Genomic DNA, 20302 nt, shown 5'->3' with positions numbered 1-20302 from the left:
GAAGTGGAACGTCAGTTCCAAAATTTTTTTCATCCAAGAGCATTTTACCAGGAAGTATATGCATCTAGCTGTAGAGAAGTACTTGAATTAATTAGTTTTTTACCAGCCACATTGAATTAACGGGTACCTACGCGATTCATTACCCACGGCGATTGGTTTAGGTACCTACGGTAACGGATAGAAGATTTTTTACGGGTCATTCGATTCACTCAATTGAATCTGATTAAGACTGAAGTTGTGAAACAACATGACTGGATTTTCAGAAAAACTAGCGTTAGAAAGCGGGTCATAGTCGAACTATGGCACCGTTTTATTGAGAGTAGAATAACAATTGTATATTTATAGATACGTCTGAAAATAACAACAAGGTTATTAATAGCAAAATAAAATGAAATCCCAATATTGATATTTTTTCAACAACGAAACATACCCTTACTGACCTGACAGATTCTTTTTAAACTGAGTACTAGCCCAGATAACTAGTTAGAGTACCAGAATAAAAAAACGCAAATAGTGGGGCCAGTATTTACGTTAAAGAATAATATAGGTAGATGGGCATCTATAATTTATTCTTCATTCTACTATTAAGTTTCACTTAAGGTTTACGGTGTATCAGAATAGAAACTGACCTTACACACACCGTAATAAATTAAGATGAGTTTAGTTGCAACCTCAGGGCTAGATCGCCGGGAATGAAACTACCGTCGCATTATTGCTCTACGCTCATCATTATCAGTAGAACAAAGCTCTATTTATATCAATTCATGGGATTTAATTGATGATAGTGATACTTTATACTACGCAGCTTGCATTGCGATGTTCGTAAATGTATTCCATACGTACGTGTACATCATCTAACCCTTTCCCTAATTTTAGATTGTATCATTGCAAAGAATAAGTATATACCTAGCAATCGTATCAATAAGTAGGTAAATATTATTTCTCGTGCTCATCGAATATTTCCTCAGTGGAATTCAGTGGCCGTCAACAAACGATTGGATTCGGTTTAACGGTGACTAACATAAAGGGGCGTCTGAGAGCAGTGTCCAATGTTCATGCTCCATCATGTTTAAGCAATGCCATGTCAGTCAAATGCCGACGTTGCTACTGGAGGATTTAAATGGCTATTATAGAAGTATATGCAACCACGAATCTTATTTTGAAAAGGTATTCGTTTTAATTTAAGAATTTTGCGTAATTAGCTAGGTACTGGACCTTAATAGAAACCTTTCTAAACTATCACAAAGGGTTACGGGACTATTCCCACCTCTCGTTCCCATCGCTGCAATTATTGTGTAGCCAGGATCTGCAGCTTCTTAAGTTGTAAAATCCGACCCAAGTAAAAATGTATTTTTCGTGTCCAGTTTGAATGGAATAGCCAAGAGGTTGATATTGTGACTTAATGTATGAGTCCTAGGACCTTGTGGAGCCCTGCCCAGTGCAAATTGTCCGTGTTGACTAAGCCAGCCATGCAAATCGCGATCACTGTAATCGATATGCCCCCAGACCTTGGCCCCAAATGCAGCGCTGTCCGTAAGATGAAGAATAATGTCTCAACGGATGACGACTCGTACTTATTTATTTGTTTGTAAAACTACGAGCGTAATGTACGTAAGCTAGGCCGTTGAATTGACGTATCCTCTTAACCCCACCTCCACAGCTATTACGCTTCTGTCAAACAAACGTTTTGTTCGCCCACGGGGCACTGACAAGATTTTACTCATGTGGATGTTGTAAATGTAAATATTTAACTGCCTTGAACTGGATGTGCATCCTTTAATTGTTGCTCTACCCATCACTGCACATTAACATGTACTTATCTAATTGATCGATCCCACAATTAGGTGTTAGTAGTTTATACAACATAGTATTAGGTGATTTCTATAAATCAAGGTTTAAGCATTTGTTCAATTAGAAGTAGGTATATTTTAATCCAATTTTGATATCTCTCTACAATACATGTTGTGTAATAGCAATATAGTGATTTGAAAATGGGTAAAATGGTTATAAGACGCAATTAATAAGCTCTGTTAATTTATCCTCTTTTTGACAAAAAGGTGTATACCGTACCTATGGTTCAATATCCGGATCCCGTACAATAATTGTACCACAAGAATTACAAATACTTACTTACGCCGCTTACGCTAAGAAGTGAAAACGAGATTGACTCACTGGTATCTTGTAAAGCTCTTTTACAACACATTTTATCACAGCATTTTTTGTGTCAATAAGGCTAAGCTTTGAAAGAAGTGATTTGTTAGCAAACAAATATTTATAGGCAAACCTAAACTATCAAATATACCTACTATATTTACCTACCGGATTTATTTATTATTTAGATATAATACTCAGTTCCTTATAAACTCACCAAGTACTTTTTGGTAATTCGTTTTTACTTAAATCCGTGAAACGGTGAAAAACATTTGTAAAAATAAACTTACCTTGGGAATTTGGGATATTTTTTTATCTGTAGCTTCTTTAAAAGCCCTCATCCTTATTTTACTCTCTCCTCAAAAACTTAGTTTTATGTATTAAATAATATTTCGTTAAATTACTACTCTGCATTCTATCGACAATACAAATGAAAATAAATATCAATAAACATGCTTTTTCAATGTAAGTATGTACTATGTTAAACAACAACGGAAAAGTGTCGGAAACATTCACTGTGCGGATATAAAGAAGCTGTCAAGGTCTAGTGTCAAAACATGAGTGCGATGGCATTCGGGTCATTACCGCTGCAGCAAGATCATTGTCAAGGCGCCGCGCCTAATGAGTGAAGCCCGCGGAGTTGCGCCTGCGCATCACGTGGGCCGAACGCATGTCTAATCATTAAAATTAATTGGAAAATGTACTTTAAAATGTCTTCATTGAAACTTTAAGGCCGAGTTCATTTATGTTTTTAACTAAGAAGCTTTTGGAAAACTTTCCTTTAATGTTTTTGATAGAAACTAAACGTGTCGTCATGTTTTTCAGTCCTGACTTACTTTAAAATGTACTGGCTACAAAATTACCTGAAATAAGATTATACATAAATCTACTTTTAGTAATTTTGGAAGTGCTAATAAATTACATGTAATATTTGTATTGTGCTAATATCTTATACTAACAACATCTCTGTATGACTTGACCTAATATAGTTTTGTTCCAATTTGAGCATACAAAATGTGCACAAAAATTAGCGTAAATTAAAATAAACACGAAATGAAATTGTCATGCTTATTTAAATCATTTACCAAAAATTATTAATAAGTTTTTCTTTTGTTTCACTGCCACTGTAGTTTTAATATAAGAATGACAGGAAACAGTCCCATCACCACAAAGTTGCAGTCTTGGATAACGCAAACTTATGAAAAAAGCATCCATCATCGTGGATCATTAAATTTTGCATTTACCTGACTAACCACTCGTCTATTGTACTGAGTGTTATTTATTTATTTTATTTTATTTATTTGTGCAAGTGACTGAAGATAGTGAGCTAAAAAAAAAGAAGTAAAATATAATGTAAGTATAGTGATAAAATTATTTGAGGGACATTTCAAGAGCGCCTTTGGTACTGGCGAAAAAAAATAAAGAACTAGAACCAAGTGAATATCTATAGTTTTAAACAGAGTTTAACTAGTGCCATACGAGTCGTACACGTGATACTGTTTGCCTGAATAATTTTACCAATTCGTAATACAAGTAAAATATTTGAAAAAGCAGCAGAACAAACGTGAAAATGCTAATGCTAATGAACTTCATTAATATGAAAAGTTTAAACACGGTCATTTCGACCATGTCTAACTTTTTCATAGCTGTAAAAACTGTTCATGTTCATATTGTTCCAATAATTTTAAGAAGTATATTAATTATTTTTTTATTTTTCATATAAGAGAGCCAGCCATAAAGTTTTTGTAGACATACCGGCCGTAAACAGTTTTCATGTATGCAATACGGTTAGTTCCGTAAGGAAACCCTATCACGGAATTCACGGATAAATCTGAATTATTTATTTACTACTTCGACCTCCTCCTTTAAAAGTTTAGTGTTTCTCGACCAATTTGTAGACCCTGGATAGTTGCGGTAGGAACGAGTGGTGAATAAGGTCCCTTAAAGCGCGTAATAACCGCAGGTCCGATCGTTATGAAAAAATCCTTGGGAGAGACCTTTGTCCAGCAGCATCATTTGGCTGAAATGAACAAACAATATAAGTGACATGAATATATAAACCGCGATATTTTTTTTAATAAATCTGTGTATCTTTTTCAGTAATCCCGAGCCAAGTGTCGAGGGAGAAAACCAAAGCGCAAGCGACAGCGGAGGACGAGCAAGCCGACGTCGTGTCGCGCGTCATCGGCAACTACGGCCGCTGGCAGCTGCTCATCACGTTCCTGCTGTCACTGTTCTCATTCCCCTGCACTTTCCACATTTACCTGCCTACCTTTACGGTAAGTTTTATTACTACAAGAAATAAATTATATTTTTTTTAGATTTTAACCGCCTTTGTGGTCTAGTGGCAAGACCACCTGCTGCAGATCCAGACGTCCCGGGTTCGATTGCCATTGGGGGCAGATATTTCTGTTTGTTAGTGGTAGGGCTTGTTCTAAGTCCGCCTGGCTAGCTACCACCATCTTATCTAAGTCTGTCGCCAAAATTTTGGAAGGTCATATTGTTTTTCAAATTGCCGACAGATAGAGATCTTCTTGAGATACGAATAAAAGCACGAGAAACTGACCCGCGTTACAGCACTGCGTCTGCTCATGTTAATATTATCATAAATTATTTGAAGTGTGATTGTTGATTGACACTTATTGATGAGTACACAGTAGTAGGTAGTTATGCATCCGTCAGCTCCCTCTGCTCTAGACTAAACAAGATAAGTCATCACTTTCCACTCTACAGTGTAAGCATTCGTAGAATTGTTATTCACATAAGAGATGTGTCAGCAGAACTAAATTGTAAACACCGTACTGGACGACTGCGATCGGCCACAATATTAAATCATTATAAAATCGCCTCCAACTCGGCGAGGACGTGATCACTTAGTTTAATTAAATATAATCCTTTTTAAAAAGCTTCCACCCCGCTCCCGAAATCTGACTGGCGCAGCCGTTCGGATTTATTGCTGCAAGTTTTCCTAAAGTTTACGCGATTGGTGTCAAAATCCGCCGTTTAAATTCGTGATACTACGGGAAACTAATAAATCCGCCGAACCAAATAAATTTGTCATCGAAGTACGGGTGGAACGAGTATGCAGAGAACGGTCGGTTGGTGAGTAGAACTTTTCGCCAATCCTTCCACTCCTTATCCTCTGTGTAATTTTCATGCTTTTTAAATCGTAGGGAAATATTGCTACTCCGGGATAGAACTTCTCCCAGGGTATCGCATTTTGTGTTTTCGTCATAAAACTTTATCGTTAACACTTTTCGTTTAGATTTAAGTGAATTAAATATTGAAACAAAGTAAAGAAAATTAATTGAAATAAAGTAAATAAATTGAAATAAAGTAAATAAATTGAAATAAATTGAAATAAAGTAAATAAATTGAATATTGAATTAAATTAAATAAGTTCATTGTGTAAAGTAAAAATTATTAAAGTTGTTAAGTTAATTGTCTCTCGAAATTGAACAATTAAATTAAGAACCACTCTTATTTTTACTGTGTATTTTTACTGTGTATTTTATTGTGTATTTTATTGTGTGTTTTACACGGTAATCACTACGTGTATTTTAATTGTGAATATTGTGTAAAGTACTGTTACAAATTCTGACTGGCGCATATCAATTAATAAATTTAAATTCAGTAAAAATGGCTTCACCACAAATCGAATCCGTACAAATCACGCCAATACCCAACGAGATGCTCAGATTAATTCCATTTTTTAATGGTGACAAAAAACATCTAAATTTGTTCCTTAAAAAATGTGAGTATGTTATATCGAGATATAGATGTGGGGTTGAGCAAGATTTATACGTGTACCACGCTATCACTAGCCGCCTTACAGAAAATGCAGCAGCACTGTTATCAGAACAAGAAAATTTAACAAACTGGTCGGAACTTAAGGAAATTCTGACACAACATTTTGGAGACCCGCGTAGTGAGGCATGCATTAATATTGAATTAGAATCATTAAAAATCAGATCGAATGAATCATACACAGACTTTTGCAACCGCGTGCAATCAACCAGGTCAATGCTTATATCCAAAGTAAACACCATAGCAGACGAGTCAATCCGTCACGCCAAAATCACCATATACAACAACACCGCGTTAAACGTGTTTCTCTATAATTTACCAGAAAACCTTGTGCGCATTGTGAGACTAAAGGCACCGTCCACTTTGGAAGCCGCCCTCTCGATTGTGCTCGAGGAAGTAAACTTTATGGACCAATATAACATGCGAAGCAAAATGCATTCGCAACCCAAACCTAACAATTCGTTTACGCCAACTCAACAGAAATTTTCAGGCAATCAGCCTCATTTTGTCAGCTCTAATGCTTTCAAACCGATAATTCCTCCACAATTTAAATTTGGCCTTCCGCCTAATCAAGGCTACAAACCCTTCCAGCAATATGGAAATAAACCTTTACAACAATTCGGCTATTTCAAGCCTCCGCATCAACCAGGTTTCAGGCCGCCGCAGCAGTTCGGCTACAGGCCTCCACAGCAGTTCGGATATAGACCGCCCCAACAGTTTGGCTATAGACATCCTCCTCAGCAATTCGGTTACAAACCGCCTCAATTCGGCTATAAGCCACAGTTCGGTGCTCAGCAAGCCCAACAAGTCCAGCCGCCACGTATGCAGCTGACCGACGTGTCTATGCGTACGGCTACAAAACCAAACAACGTAAATGAAACAAACTTAAATGATCTGAACTACGACGAAGCAGAACAGTCGTATTACGATCAATATTATTGTGAATACCCTATAGACGAATATAATAACATGTACAGCGAACAGTATTACCCTGATTTCGAGGAAACTCCCGAGGAAACCCAGGAAACTGAATTCCAACAGGATTTTCACGAAACAGCCTCCATCAAAGAACCGAACAGATAAACATTAATTGCGATCCGGAATTAACATTACCATATATTTATCTACCGGAACTGGATGCTCGCATGATGATCGACACTGGCAGCATGCGTTCGTTTTTCAGTCCGCGTATTGGCTATCAGTATTTCAGTAAATTCATAAAAAATGAACCATTCCAAGTTGTGAGTACACACGCGTCAAGTACGCACAACAAAACCATAGAAATTCCCCTTTTTCCAACTTTTAAATGCAGAAAATATCACAAATTTTATTTATATGACGTACACAAATGGTACGATGGTGTAATTGGACAAGATTTATTGGAACAATTGGAAGCATTAATCGACATTAAAAATAGAGTCCTCAAAACTAAAACTGCATGCATTCCAATCATTTTAAATTACAAAAAATTCACAGACAACGTTAGAATGCCTAGTGCAACCGCTAATTACCGTAATGAATCAATCAATAAACAAAACGCAAACGCAGACGCGTTATCCCGCATAAAAGTAAATGCTCTCGATTCAGATAATCAGTCCATGAAAGTAAATGTTAGCAAAAAGGAAAAACGTATTCAAAAACATGTTGATAAAGTTGTAAAGAAAATAGAAAAATTATCATCAGGAAGTACAATAGTAATTTCCGACTCTACATCCTCAGAAGGAAGTAGACAATTAGGTTCAGAATATCCGATTCCGTCGTCAAATAATTCAGACTGTGTCGATGAACAATCAAATAACTCACAAACTATTCATTCCGCAAAAGATACCGAATCACAAGGCATCCCAATCTTAAACGAAGCAATCGATAACAAACCTAATCAAATATTAGTCTTTGAACGATTCGATAATGAACTTTCAGTCAAAAACCTTTCACGCGATAAGCAAAAGGTTCTTGAAGTACATTTACCTGATAATAATGCAGAATTAGTAAAACAGTTTTTAAAAGAATATATCAAACCTAAAACAAAGTATTTCATTTATTTTGAATCAGATCAACTTAGACGAATTTTCACAGACGTAATTATTAAACTTTTTAAGAAAGATGTAGTTCAGTTTTACGAGTGTACAGAACGGGTAAATTACATAGAAGACGAGGGTGAACAAAAAGCAATAGTTATCCAATACCATGAAGGAAAAACATGCCACCGTGGTATTAAGGAAACATTGATTAGAATTCGTAGAAATCATTTTTGGCCTAACATGCAACAAACAGTTTCCGCAATCATTAACGCTTGCGAAGCCTGCCGTAAAATGAAATACGATAGGAAACCCATAAAACCATTTTTACAATTAACTAAAACTCAAGATTCCCCATTTCAGGAAATTTTCATTGATCTCTTCAGTATTGAAGGAATCACATATTTAACCCTAATTGACGCCTTCAGCAAATTAGGACAAGCAATAGAGATACCAAGTAAATCAACATCAGACGTTACTAGAGCACTTATGAAATATTTCTCATTCTACGGAATTCCAAAACGTATAAGCTCAGATCCAGGAACCGAATTTAATAACGAACTCATGAAAGAATTTCTAAATTTACATAAAGTTGAACTTCACATCGTAACCCCAAATAACCCTAATTCTATGGGACTTATCGAACGCTTTCACTCGACAATTATAGAGATCTATAGATTGGCTAAATACGAAAGACGATGTACAGATGCCGCATCAGTTATGACATATTCAGTAATGGCATATAACCACACCATCCACTCTGTAACTGAGTTAACACCATTTGAGGTAGTTTTTGGTCATACAGATTCAGATAGTCCATTTAGAATCAATTTCGAAAAGCAATATTATCAGCAATTAGTTCAAGATCATGCGAAACGTACAAAGCACTTATATAAATACATAGCTCAGAAAACGACAGCCAAAAAGGAAACCATTAGGGAAAAGAAAGGTGGTGAAACAGATATAGAGTTTTCCGAAGGAAACATAATATTTGCAAAAGACGTAAATAAGCGTAAAAGCAAAGACAAACCACGTTATGTAAAAGCAAAGGTTGTAGGCAAAGCCAAGCGAAACATCTTACCAATTAAAGTAGGTGATAGGACTACCAAAGTGCCTATTAAAAACATAAAACGCCCTCCGCAGGTGGTGCCTTCTGCTAATGATAGAGACGCAGGCGCTGGCCCTTCAACTGCAACCGATTAAAGATAATCCAGGCATTCTACCGGTAAAACAAGGACAAGCATTTTTGCAAACAGATTTTTGGACAATTATTAAAGTAATCAACTTAAAAGGAATTTACTCCGATCTTGTTAGTTTAACCCATAGTTACAGGCAATTAGACACTTTAATCGATTATAACAATCCATATTATCATGAATTTATCAATAATAAATATCACACTGATTTCATCCGCGACATAACATTAGAAAAATACAGGCAATTAGTACCACAGCAACGCTATAAGCGAGGCCTTATTAATCCATTAGGATCTCTTATAAAGTTAATTACAGGAAACCTTGACCACGATGATGCACTTAAATATGATAAGTTGACTTCTCAATTGAGTAATAATCAAGTTATAATATCTAAGAAAATTACCCTGGTCTCAAAAATGTTCGACAGTTTCATAAATATTTCAGAGCAAATAAATAACAACTCTATTATTATTGATGAACGCTTGAAACGAGTTGAAAGCCTATTGCAAAACATAACGTCCACACAAAACGATTGGACTTTCTCTACATACATACTAGGAGTGTACAACATATTCATAAGTAGTTTCCGTACAATATTTATAAGATTAAGTGAAATAGAAACAGCATTGGCATTAAGTAGAGTATCCATTTTACACCAAGCAATTGTAAACTCTACAGAATTATTGTATCATTTAAAGTTAATTTCAAACTCTGCCAATTTAGTTTACCAGCCTACGGAAAGTAATTTGTTAAATTTAGAAGAAACTATTTGTGTAAAATCTTATATGAAACAGGATCAGATAACATTTATTTTAGAAATACCATTGATAGATAATTATACTTACAATTATTATAAGATATACTCACTTCCTATATTCCAAGAATCCCAAAACGTTACGCTTTCCATTTTCCCCAAATTTCCTTACCTTTTGGCGAAGGGTTTGAAATACTTACCGATCGTAACACCGTGTCGCCCGCTTGCCGCCGGCGAGCGTTTCCTGTGCTCTACGGACAACCAGGCTCTACATAACGAGCCTACCTGCGTGGAACAGCTGATGAGGTTCAGTAAGGACCTTACCTCCTGCAAGCAGCACCAGATCCAGCTGGAAGAAGTAAAACTCCAGCAGCTCAACGCGAACAACTGGATTCTGTACAGCAGACTGAAAGCCACGCTGACCAAACACTGCGACAGCGAAGTCAGTAAGCAGTCAGTCTTCGGCACGTACATCATCACCATCGATGAGCCTTGTGACCTGGAAATCCATGGCCTGCAGATCCACCATCGACTCTACATTTCATCAGACATCGTAGAACACATACCGGTGATTCACCTACCCGAGCTACCTGTAAACGCAACGCTATCCGGTGCACGCGCACTCAATATGCATGGAATCAATTTGGATGAAATCAAATACATGTCGTACGCCCTGAAACACAGTGCAGCAATCAGTGCTAGTGAAAATGAAACAGACACTTCTTATTTTACATACTTTACATTTGTATTAGTTTTGATTCTTTTTATGTTAATTGTGTTAATTGCCTTCCGCAAACATGTAAAAATTTTATGTAAACGAAATTATCGGAATACTCATAAAAATGAAACTTCCGATAATTTCTCACTTAGGGAGGGAGGAGTTATGCATCCGTCAGCTCCCTCTGCTCTAGACTAAACAAGATAAGTCATCACTTTCCACTCTACAGTGTAAGCATTCGTAGAATTGTTATTCACATAAGAGATGTGTCAGCAGAACTAAATTGTAAACACCGTACTGGACGACTGCGATCGGCCACAATATTAAATCATTATAAAATCGCCTCCAACTCGGCGAGGACGTGATCACTTAGTTTAATTAAATATAATCCTTTTTAAAAAGCTTCCACCCCGCTCCCGAAATCTGACTAGGTAGTGGGAGGGATAGAGTTGTCTCTCACAAATTTATTCTCCTTCATCATGAAAAAAAGTGTATTTCGTATAAAATTACGTGTTCATAAGAATGCGTTATGGCAACAACACGTAAGAATATGTTGATTATACCTACCTACAATCTAACAAAGTACGTCTAATGATAAAGATAATAATTGATTTGTTGCGGTTATTATGAAGATTGTAGTAATGAGGTAAAACTTATTGCAACAAGATACCTGTAGCCCTGTAGGTTATCCAGTAACTTTTATAAGGTGAATAATTATTTTACACTTACAAATATTCTAGCTCGACTGTTAAATGTTGTGTACTTAGTAGATAGTAAATGAACCGGTCGCGGTGTCCTCTGTCAATGGCAGCAACTTCTCTAACACACTTGCGAATTATTAAGTATTCATAGCTCTTTCCAATTTCCTTTTTATTGCACCTAGTAGATATTTTTATAACTATAAAAACTTGTAATCGAGGCTTCACCCGTGAATGATTAAAGTCATAAATGTTTTATTTTCTTTTTTTTTATTATATTTTTTTCAATACTCACTTGAGTAGTGATTCGTCATGGAAATGTTTAGTCCCGTCCTTTGGAAATAGGCCTTTTAAGTCCCCGAATCTCTCTATCTATTACTAATATAAAATATATCAAAATTAGTTGAGTGGTTTACACTCAAAAACGTATTAGATAGAGTTATTTCTATAAATAAATGCATTTATTACTATGGAAGGATAGTATGGATGGATCTAATCAGTTACACTAAACGACAACACCAAAGCATCCAGTCAATCAAACTCATCTTAAAAAGCATCAACCAAAAAAGGCTATAAATTGGTTTTACTTCCTCGTAACTAGAATTGAAGCCGTGAAAAGAAGTGGATGTTGCTTTAATTGTAATCTATTACATAATAGGCATGAAGCGAAAAAAGGAGCGCACGTTGCTCTTAACAATGGAAGTCAGTAACTTTTTTCTGGAGATGTCTCTTTAATTGTATAGTATTTGTTATTAAATTAATATTACAGCCAAATACCAAGTAAGAAGCAGTTGTAAAATATTACTTATTTACATCTTAATTGACAAACTGAATTGTTCAGGTGAATAACAATTACATCTTTGTTTAAATACGTTCACTGTAAGAATGATTTCATGTTTCATTTTATAAATATTGAATCGATCAGGAATAAATAAATAACATGAGATAAATCGTATTCAAATTTAATGGTGGTTTTCAGTAGGTACATATTCTGTTAGAAACTAATGGTGATGGCCACTTATCATACTTAGGCTGGGTTGCACCATCTTACTTTAACTTTGACAAACGTCAAAAATCTGTCAAACTCCATACAAAAAACACCGGTTATCGTCATAGTTACGGTCAAAGTTAGGTGGTGCAACTCAGCCTTATTGTGTTAATACTTAAAAAGTATTTTAATATCTACAAGTATATCCATAGTTTTTTTTAACCAATACGTTATCCATTCCAGGCAAAGGCAACCAAGTTCTGGTGTCGGATGCCAGAAAACCTTTCAAGTTTGCCGCTACAAGCTTGGATTAACTACAGCCAGCCCGTGGACGCCTGTAGCGTGCGCGTGATTCCTTCGGATGTCACTGTAGAGAGTATACTGAACCACACTGCTTCTCTTAGTAACTCCTTCATGAAGTGTTCGGAGTGGGACTTCGACCGGTCCGAAGTGGGAGACACGATCATTTCGGAGTGGAGCCTGGTCTGCGATAGAGCCAGCCTGACGAATTTGGCTGAAGTGCTCTTTTTGGTCGGCGTTGGCGCTGGTGGCGTTGTGGGTGGATGGATTTCTGATAAGTGAGTATCATCAATGAAGCGTTTTACATTTGTATTATTTCTGCATAAAACTAAAGAACCTACATACATTTTTATCGCCTAATTTAGTCGCTAAACTCTTTTTAAACAGTTTCAAGTTGTCTGCAAAATTAGCATTTTGTTGCTAAAACTAAAAGTAATTAAGTATTCAATTAAGCCAAGAGCCGCAGGAAAATTACTCGAAAAATAAAAAAAATAAGTAGTTGACGCAAGCAAACATACTATTCTATGCCTATTATGAGTAGAACTAAAGACAATATAGCAGATCACTAGGAAATAAGGCGAGTTCTAGAGTTAAAATTATGTTATTATGATATCCTAAACATGTGTTAAAAGTGCATGTAATAAGTAGTTACACTTTAGTACCTACCTGTGTAATAAATTCGTAAAATAAAATATGTAGATGATATGTCAAGTAAGCCGAAGATTGCTATGACCATTAATCTGGTTTTCTTCCATTCAGGGGTGATGTATGATGGTCATTTTTAAGACACCATTTACAGCCATATGGCAAAAGCACAATAGGCAATTATTACAAATGAATACATTATTTAAAAAAAGTAACGTTGGTAAGTACAGTCAATCTGGGTAACTTTGGCCATCAAATAACATTAGCTCTAAATATAATTGCGAATTCACCCAGATTTTGAAGCCCTAATTGTATCTTTGGCTGGTTGTTTTAATTGTTCACAAAGCTTCTTTGAAATATAAAAGATCAAAGCCACTAAGCCCTGTTATACACCGTGAAATATTAGTGGTTCTTTTCCTGCGGTAGAACGATTTACCTTTACTAGTTAGTACTATGGAATAGTGCGAGTTATTTTTGAATACCATAATATCTACAGCATAAACTGAATCGCAAACGCTCCGAACAGGGTATTTTTTTATTTGAATTAAAAAAAAACTTCCTTAATCTATTGTTCTACTAAGATAGAATCATTTTACTGCGGGAAAACAACCACTAAAATTTCACTGTGTATTTTGAGCCTATGTTGATGCTGGTGGCCAAAGTTTCCCAGATTGACTGTATCTCTTTGAACTAAAATATGTATATTAGAGGCTGCAAAATCTTGTGTCACAGAGATGCTAATTACTTAATGCCTTTTGGATCCTATACCTAACTGAAGTCGGTTTTGTTATACTTATTTAGTTTAATGTTGTGATTTAAATTGTTCCGGCACATACGGAAACTTGTATTTTCCTCAATATTCGAGTGATTATCTTATCTAACGCTAATCATAAAAATTGGACTCTAGGAAAATCCACCGCAGAATATTATTACATAAATCTTAAGTAATAATACATATGTGAAATTAGCCATGGAAATGGAAGGTACATAACGATAAATAATTCGTGTCTTGTAGTATTAATTTTTTTTCTTACTGAATTATAAAGTTCATGTTCCTTTATTCATATGGACTTCAATTGATTGAAATCTAGGTTGGAGAGCACGAATAAACACAAAATATCGTCCAATATAAAAGTAAAACTACGAGTATAAAATTATAAGAGGAAAAAAAATTGAACCGATGAAGCCGCTATTTGACGCTAACAAGCAACCCGTTGAAATTGAGACAAAAGTATTCAGTGTGATGCTGCTTTATATTTTATAACTTTATTTTTAAGTAGTTATTATTGTTTTATTTCAGATTCGGCCGTAAGCGCATCTTGATGGGTATGCTAGTGACTCAGAGTGCATTAGCTATTCTCTCGCTGCTGGTTCGCTCCTACGTGCAATACGTCGCAGTCCGCCTGATCATGGGCTTGGTGTCCGTGTCAGTGGTCTACGCAGCATTCGTGCTTTCAGTGGAGTTAGTGGGAGGGAAGTGGGTGACCATAGCGGGAGTCTGCAACTTCTTCCCCCTGCCGCTGGCGTACATCATCGTGTCTTTGCTGTCGATAGTGATGCCAAACTGGAGGGACTTACAATTGACGTTGTCGCTGCCTGGATGTCTGCTCCTGCTTTTATGGTAGCTATAATTCTTATAATCTGTTCTCTTTTTGTTGATTCCATGTTCTAGATTCATCTAAGTACCTAGTTTACACCTGTGCATCTACTACACTAACACTTACCTTTGTTAATGTCTTTTTTCAGGTTCGTACTCCCAGAGTCACCTCGATGGTTATTGAGTATGGGAAGAACTCAAGAAGCTAAAGTGATTCTTGAAAAGGCAGCGAAGTTCAACGGACGCGAAGTACCCGCCGACTTGGACAAACTGCTCATGCTTGACAGAGCCGCGAATCAAGACGAAGAGCCGAGCGTAATGCTTCTCTTCAGAGGACACCTATTAAAGAGGACCATTTGTCTATTCGTGGCTTGGTTTGCAATGACCATTGCGTACTACGGCCTATTGTTGAATATCGGAAACTTCAATTTGGGGAACTTGCATGTCACGTCGATAATTTTGGCCGTAGTAGAGATACCAGCGATAGCTATTAGTATTCCGATTTTATTGAAGGCTGGGAGACGGATTCCCATTTTTATAAGTATGCTGGTATGCGGATTAGCGTGTGTGGCCAGCGAGTTGTTCTCGATATCCCTGAAAGACGAGTGGATAATGATCGTGTGCCTGATGGTGGGCAAGTTCGCCATCGGGTCGACCAATATGATGATGCCCATCTTCACCGCCGAGCTTTACCCGACTGTGATCAGAAACTTGGGCGTCGGCGCAAGTCAGATATCAGCAGGACTGGCGTTGATTGGAATTCCGTACTTATGGAAACTGGTAAGTGGAATCCTAAATAGTAGTCTACCTACCTACTTAAATATTTTAGGAACATAACGAATCTTACCTACTTATAATTTGCTTTGAACGGCAAAAAGAATTGTATTGTTAGTTTGTTACTAAAACCACTAAAACCACTTGATAATCCTAGAATGTTCACTTTCATGAGAAGTAAAAATATTAAACAATAAATATTCATAGGTAGGGCGTGTCTTATTGTCTCTAGTCAATTCAGTGGAAAACCAGTTTATGTGTTAAAATAAATACGAAATAGGTATTTGGAATAAAAAACAATTTACATGTCTAACAAACAAAAAATATATGCCTCGTTTAATACTTGTACCGTTGGCCATTGTATTAGTATCGCATCAATTGGTAAATGATAGGTAACTTTGAAGTAGAAAATGAGGTTATGTGAATATTAATGACTATAAATAGGTATTAATTTCTTCTTTATCGTATTCATTTTGCACAAGAATTCACAGACAATCACAGAACGTCCAATTTTTCAATAATTAGTTTAGTACCACTATACTACAACTGGGCCGGGAGGTGCCTGGGTGCGGGCGGCCGTAGGAACGGTCGATTTGAAAACGCCTAACGAACGATACTACAACATTGTAGGCAATTTACTGCAGTATTTCTTTTGAAAGTACATTTTGGTTATTGTTTACAGACTATGCTGAATGAACACTTACCAATGCTAACCATAGCGGCGCTGGGCGCGTTAGGAGGCGCTGTTGTTCTGCTGCTGCCCGACACCACCAAGCTCAAAGAACCGCAGACACCAGTAACCAAAAAAATGTAAGTCATTTCAACATTTAAAAATAAGTTTAAAAAGACGAATAGGTACAACTTCATTATAAATGTTTTCGATTTTCTCCCCCAACCCGTTTGGCCAACGTGGGGAGTAGGTTTACCTATGCGAAATCTTCAATTTGACCGTCTGCCTGCCTATACTGAATCAGAGAGGGTTGGCCTCTTGCAGTGGAGACTAATGCCCGTTTTCAACATCAATCTCTAATTTTTAAGTGATTTTTATGGTGACAAATAACAGGAATTTTGTTGACATAGGGGTCAATCAAAAATTAGGGATTGATGGTGAAAACGGGCATAAATGACCTTATGTTGATAGGCGATTTTGCAAATTCTTCAGTTTACCTTTTCAGTATTAAGTACCGACAAGATTTCAGGATTTCAATTCTTTTTCAAATTGTGGAAGTTCTTCAAGAACCAGATAAAATGCTACTGTTTTTTTACTCTTCAGTTTAGGTAACGCCATCTATTTACATCAGTAACATTTCCCTTCTCTTTACAGGCCCACGTTCGATACTAACTCGCCTTGCAACGGTACGTTTACAGTCGCCGACGACAGAGGGCATTAGCAGCTTACAATTGATATACCATAGTGTGAACACTTATCAGTGTGGTGTGGTAAAATAAACTTGAAATCAGTGTACAGTAATAGTGAGAAAATTTTCGAATTTAATTTAGCAAGTAGTTAGATTTAAGCAAAGACCTAAGTAAACATTAGGTTAAATCAAGTTATTAGAGCATAAACATAAGTTTAATTTATGCCATTTCAGCCAGAGACTGTTTTTTCAGTCCAATTAAAACCTTTGTTGACATTCGAGTTCAACAACTATTATGCACAAAGTTTTAACTGCCAAGCTCAATGCAAGAGGTGTTCTGAAAAAATACTTGAGATTATTAACAAACGACCAATGTGGTTTGTTTCAAACCAAAAGGTATGGGTATTTAGTAGGTGGTGTTTTATCATATGCCTGAGGACTATCTACCAAACTGATAAATCTAAATAATTTGACATTTTCATATCACTACGTCAACCAAACAGTACCGAATCACAATTAATTAATTTGTATTTGGTTAAAATAACTTAACATACTAATGGTTATTTTATAGAAGACAATGTTAGAACTGCAATTAATATTTTTTAACAATGGGGAATTTGAATTGATTCGTCCCTAAGTAGGTACATAACTATAAAATCCGCCTGGATTACTCACAAAAATATTAAAAAGTATAATTTGATATTTACGGGTTTAATATACATCACTAACTACTTATTTAATTACTAATTTATGCCTAGATAATGATAATTACGTAAAGCAGCTCTATGAGATAGCTACGACATTATATTGCTTTGTAGAATATTTTCTACGATAAAAGGGTAGTTAATGTTAAAGATGAAAACGTTTTTTTTGCTCCGACAAACGTTCAGAAATAATTGTCAATATATTTTTTGTAAACATTTTCATTGTTCCTAATTAAACAGTGGTCTCATACATAAAATAACTCATTTAACCATATTTTTATTCCCGACTAGATTTTATATCTGGACTAGCCCTAAATGACAATTCAAATACCTGTCATCTTAACTAATACTAATATTATTTAAACAAAGGTTCTTTGTAAATGCTAATATCTGGAATTACCAAGTAGTCCAACGCAAAATAAATGAGCTAGTTGCCTAATAAATGTTCATTGTGAAATATTTACATTTATTTATTTAGGCCTCGTAAATAGTAAAAGACCCAAATTGAAAGAAGTTTTTAAATGTACATTTAACCAGTTTTTTCATATTATCACAATAGAAGTATTTAACTAACCCAACCTAGTTATTAGTTATAAAATTAATTAGCTCAAAATGATAATTTCTTTTCAATGTCAACATAATGTACGTACCTGTTAATATGTTACCATGTAGCATTCTAATGTATTTATTGTATAGCAATTAATAACCAGTTACCATTTTAAATGTAGAGTTAAGTGTATTTTGTTAAGTTAATTTTACTTTTTCTGAATTTCTTCTCAATGGGTCAAAAGTTTGATGTCAGGCCCATGTACTTATTTTAGATATAAAATATAAATAGCTATAAGCTATTAAGTCCCATTTTGTCAAATTATAGAAAAATGTAACTAATCAGTTCATTGTTTATTATTATGTATAGTCCAGTAGAATTAGCTTTTAAATCGGAAATAATTCCTACAAAAGATTTTATTGTTTTAATGGCTTCATTGGTTGCCCATTAAGACTCTCCTAAGTTTTCGACTTCGACGGAGTTGTGCTTAAGTGGTGGGGGCCCCCGAAAGGGGCATTTTTTCGGTTTTCCGGTTATACCGCGTAAAGGACTTACCCTATCAAAAAGTGGTCTTCATGACGGTTGAAGGGCACTTAATCCTGCATTGAATAAGATCAAATTCATATGTTTTGGACAAACCGTTCTCGCGCTAAAGTTCGGCAAAGTAGAAAATATACGTATAATTAATGACCCTCTCCACGTCCAATGGTTTGTTACCCACAGGCTTCCAAGTCTTGAAAAGGGCCACCTCAACCAGTGTAACCCTATCAAGGCTTACGAGCTTGATGCGCCTATCCTTGTTCGTCCCAGCCGTTCCTTAACTGCGGTTTCTGCACCTCTTCCTGGCACTCACCTGAACGACTCTGTGTTACCTACTGTGGCTGCCCCTCTTCCTTGTATCCTCCTGCATGACTACGTTGCCTAGCCGTATGCCTGGTCTAAGGTTCGACGCCAAAAATCAACAACAACAAGTTCATATTAAAACGCTGAAGAGTTTTATGTTTGTTTGTTTGAACGCGCTAATCTTAAGAATTACTAGTTTGATTGAAATCATTATTTTTGTGTTGAATAGCTCATACATTGAGGAAGGCTATAGGATATATACAATCACTCTACGACTAATAGAGGCGAAGCAGTAAAGAAAAATGTTGCAAGCACGGGAAATAGTATTTAAACTGTTTTCACTTGTACGAAGTTGATTTTGTGGCGTCGAACCTTGGACCAGGCATATGGCTAAGCAATGAAATCGTACAGGAGGGTACAAGGAAGAGGGGCAGCCACATTAGGTAACACAGAGTCGTTCAGGAGAGTGCCAGGAAGAGGTGCAGCAACCGCAGTTAAGGAACGGCTGGGACGAACAAGGATAAGCGAATCAAACTCGTGAGCCTTGTTAGGGTTACACTGGTTAAGGCGACCCTTTACAAGGCTTGGAAGCATGTGGGTAACAAGCCATTGGACGTGGAGAGGGTCATTAATTAAACGTATATTTTCTACTTTGCCGAACTTTAGCGCGAGAACGGTTTGTCCAAAACATATGAATTTGGTCTTATTCAATGCAGGATTAAGTGCCCTTTAACCGTCATGAGGACCACTTTTCGATAGGGTAAGTCCTTTACGCGGTATAACCGGAAAACCGAAAAAACGCCCCTTTCGGGGGCCCCCACCACTTAAGCACAACTCCGTCGAAGTCGAAAACTTAGGAGAGTCTTAATGGGCAACCAATTAAGCCATTAAAGCAAAAAATCTTTTGTAGGAATTATTTCCGATTTAATCAGTTTTTGTGTTTAATTCTACTGGCCTAGTAATTGAGAATGAATTATGCAGACATTAGCGAAGACCTGTCGAAACTATTTACGTTGAAACAATTAAAGTATTTTGTAATAACCTGATTTATTTTCATTTCTTACTCATCAAGGTCACCGAAATATCTATACGCACGTGAGTGTATTAATTTAGTTATTTATATGGCAAGTTTTTTGGTACCTAACAAATTAACTGTTGAGATGATGATTTCTTCTATAATCGTGTTCAATAAACTTTTGTTAAG

The 20302-nt window shown here is 36.2% G+C and overlaps 1 protein-coding gene across 2 annotated transcripts in view; it reads left to right on the top strand.

Annotated features, from left to right (window-relative positions):
• Window positions 1-20139, top strand: part of LOC135076242 (organic cation transporter protein-like) — a 55365-nt gene extending 35226 nt beyond the window's left edge. For both annotated transcript variants that reach the window (XM_063970723.1, XM_063970724.1), the window contains exons 2-7: window positions 4252-4430; window positions 12574-12908; window positions 14576-14896; window positions 15022-15652; window positions 16329-16456; window positions 16971-20139. In XM_063970723.1, coding sequence (XP_063826793.1) covers window positions 4252-4430; window positions 12574-12908; window positions 14576-14896; window positions 15022-15652; window positions 16329-16456; window positions 16971-17037 — 1661 coding nt within the window. In that variant the 3' untranslated portion in view covers window positions 17038-20139. The remainder of the gene's footprint in view (window positions 1-4251; window positions 4431-12573; window positions 12909-14575; window positions 14897-15021; window positions 15653-16328; window positions 16457-16970) is intronic.
• The last annotated feature ends 163 nt before the right edge of the window (window positions 20140-20302 follow it).

This window comes from Ostrinia nubilalis, chromosome 11, assembly GCF_963855985.1.
Source record: "Ostrinia nubilalis chromosome 11, ilOstNubi1.1, whole genome shotgun sequence".
NCBI lineage: Eukaryota > Metazoa > Arthropoda > Insecta > Lepidoptera > Crambidae > Ostrinia > Ostrinia nubilalis.
This window is presented reverse-complemented; position numbering and strand designations above follow the sequence as displayed.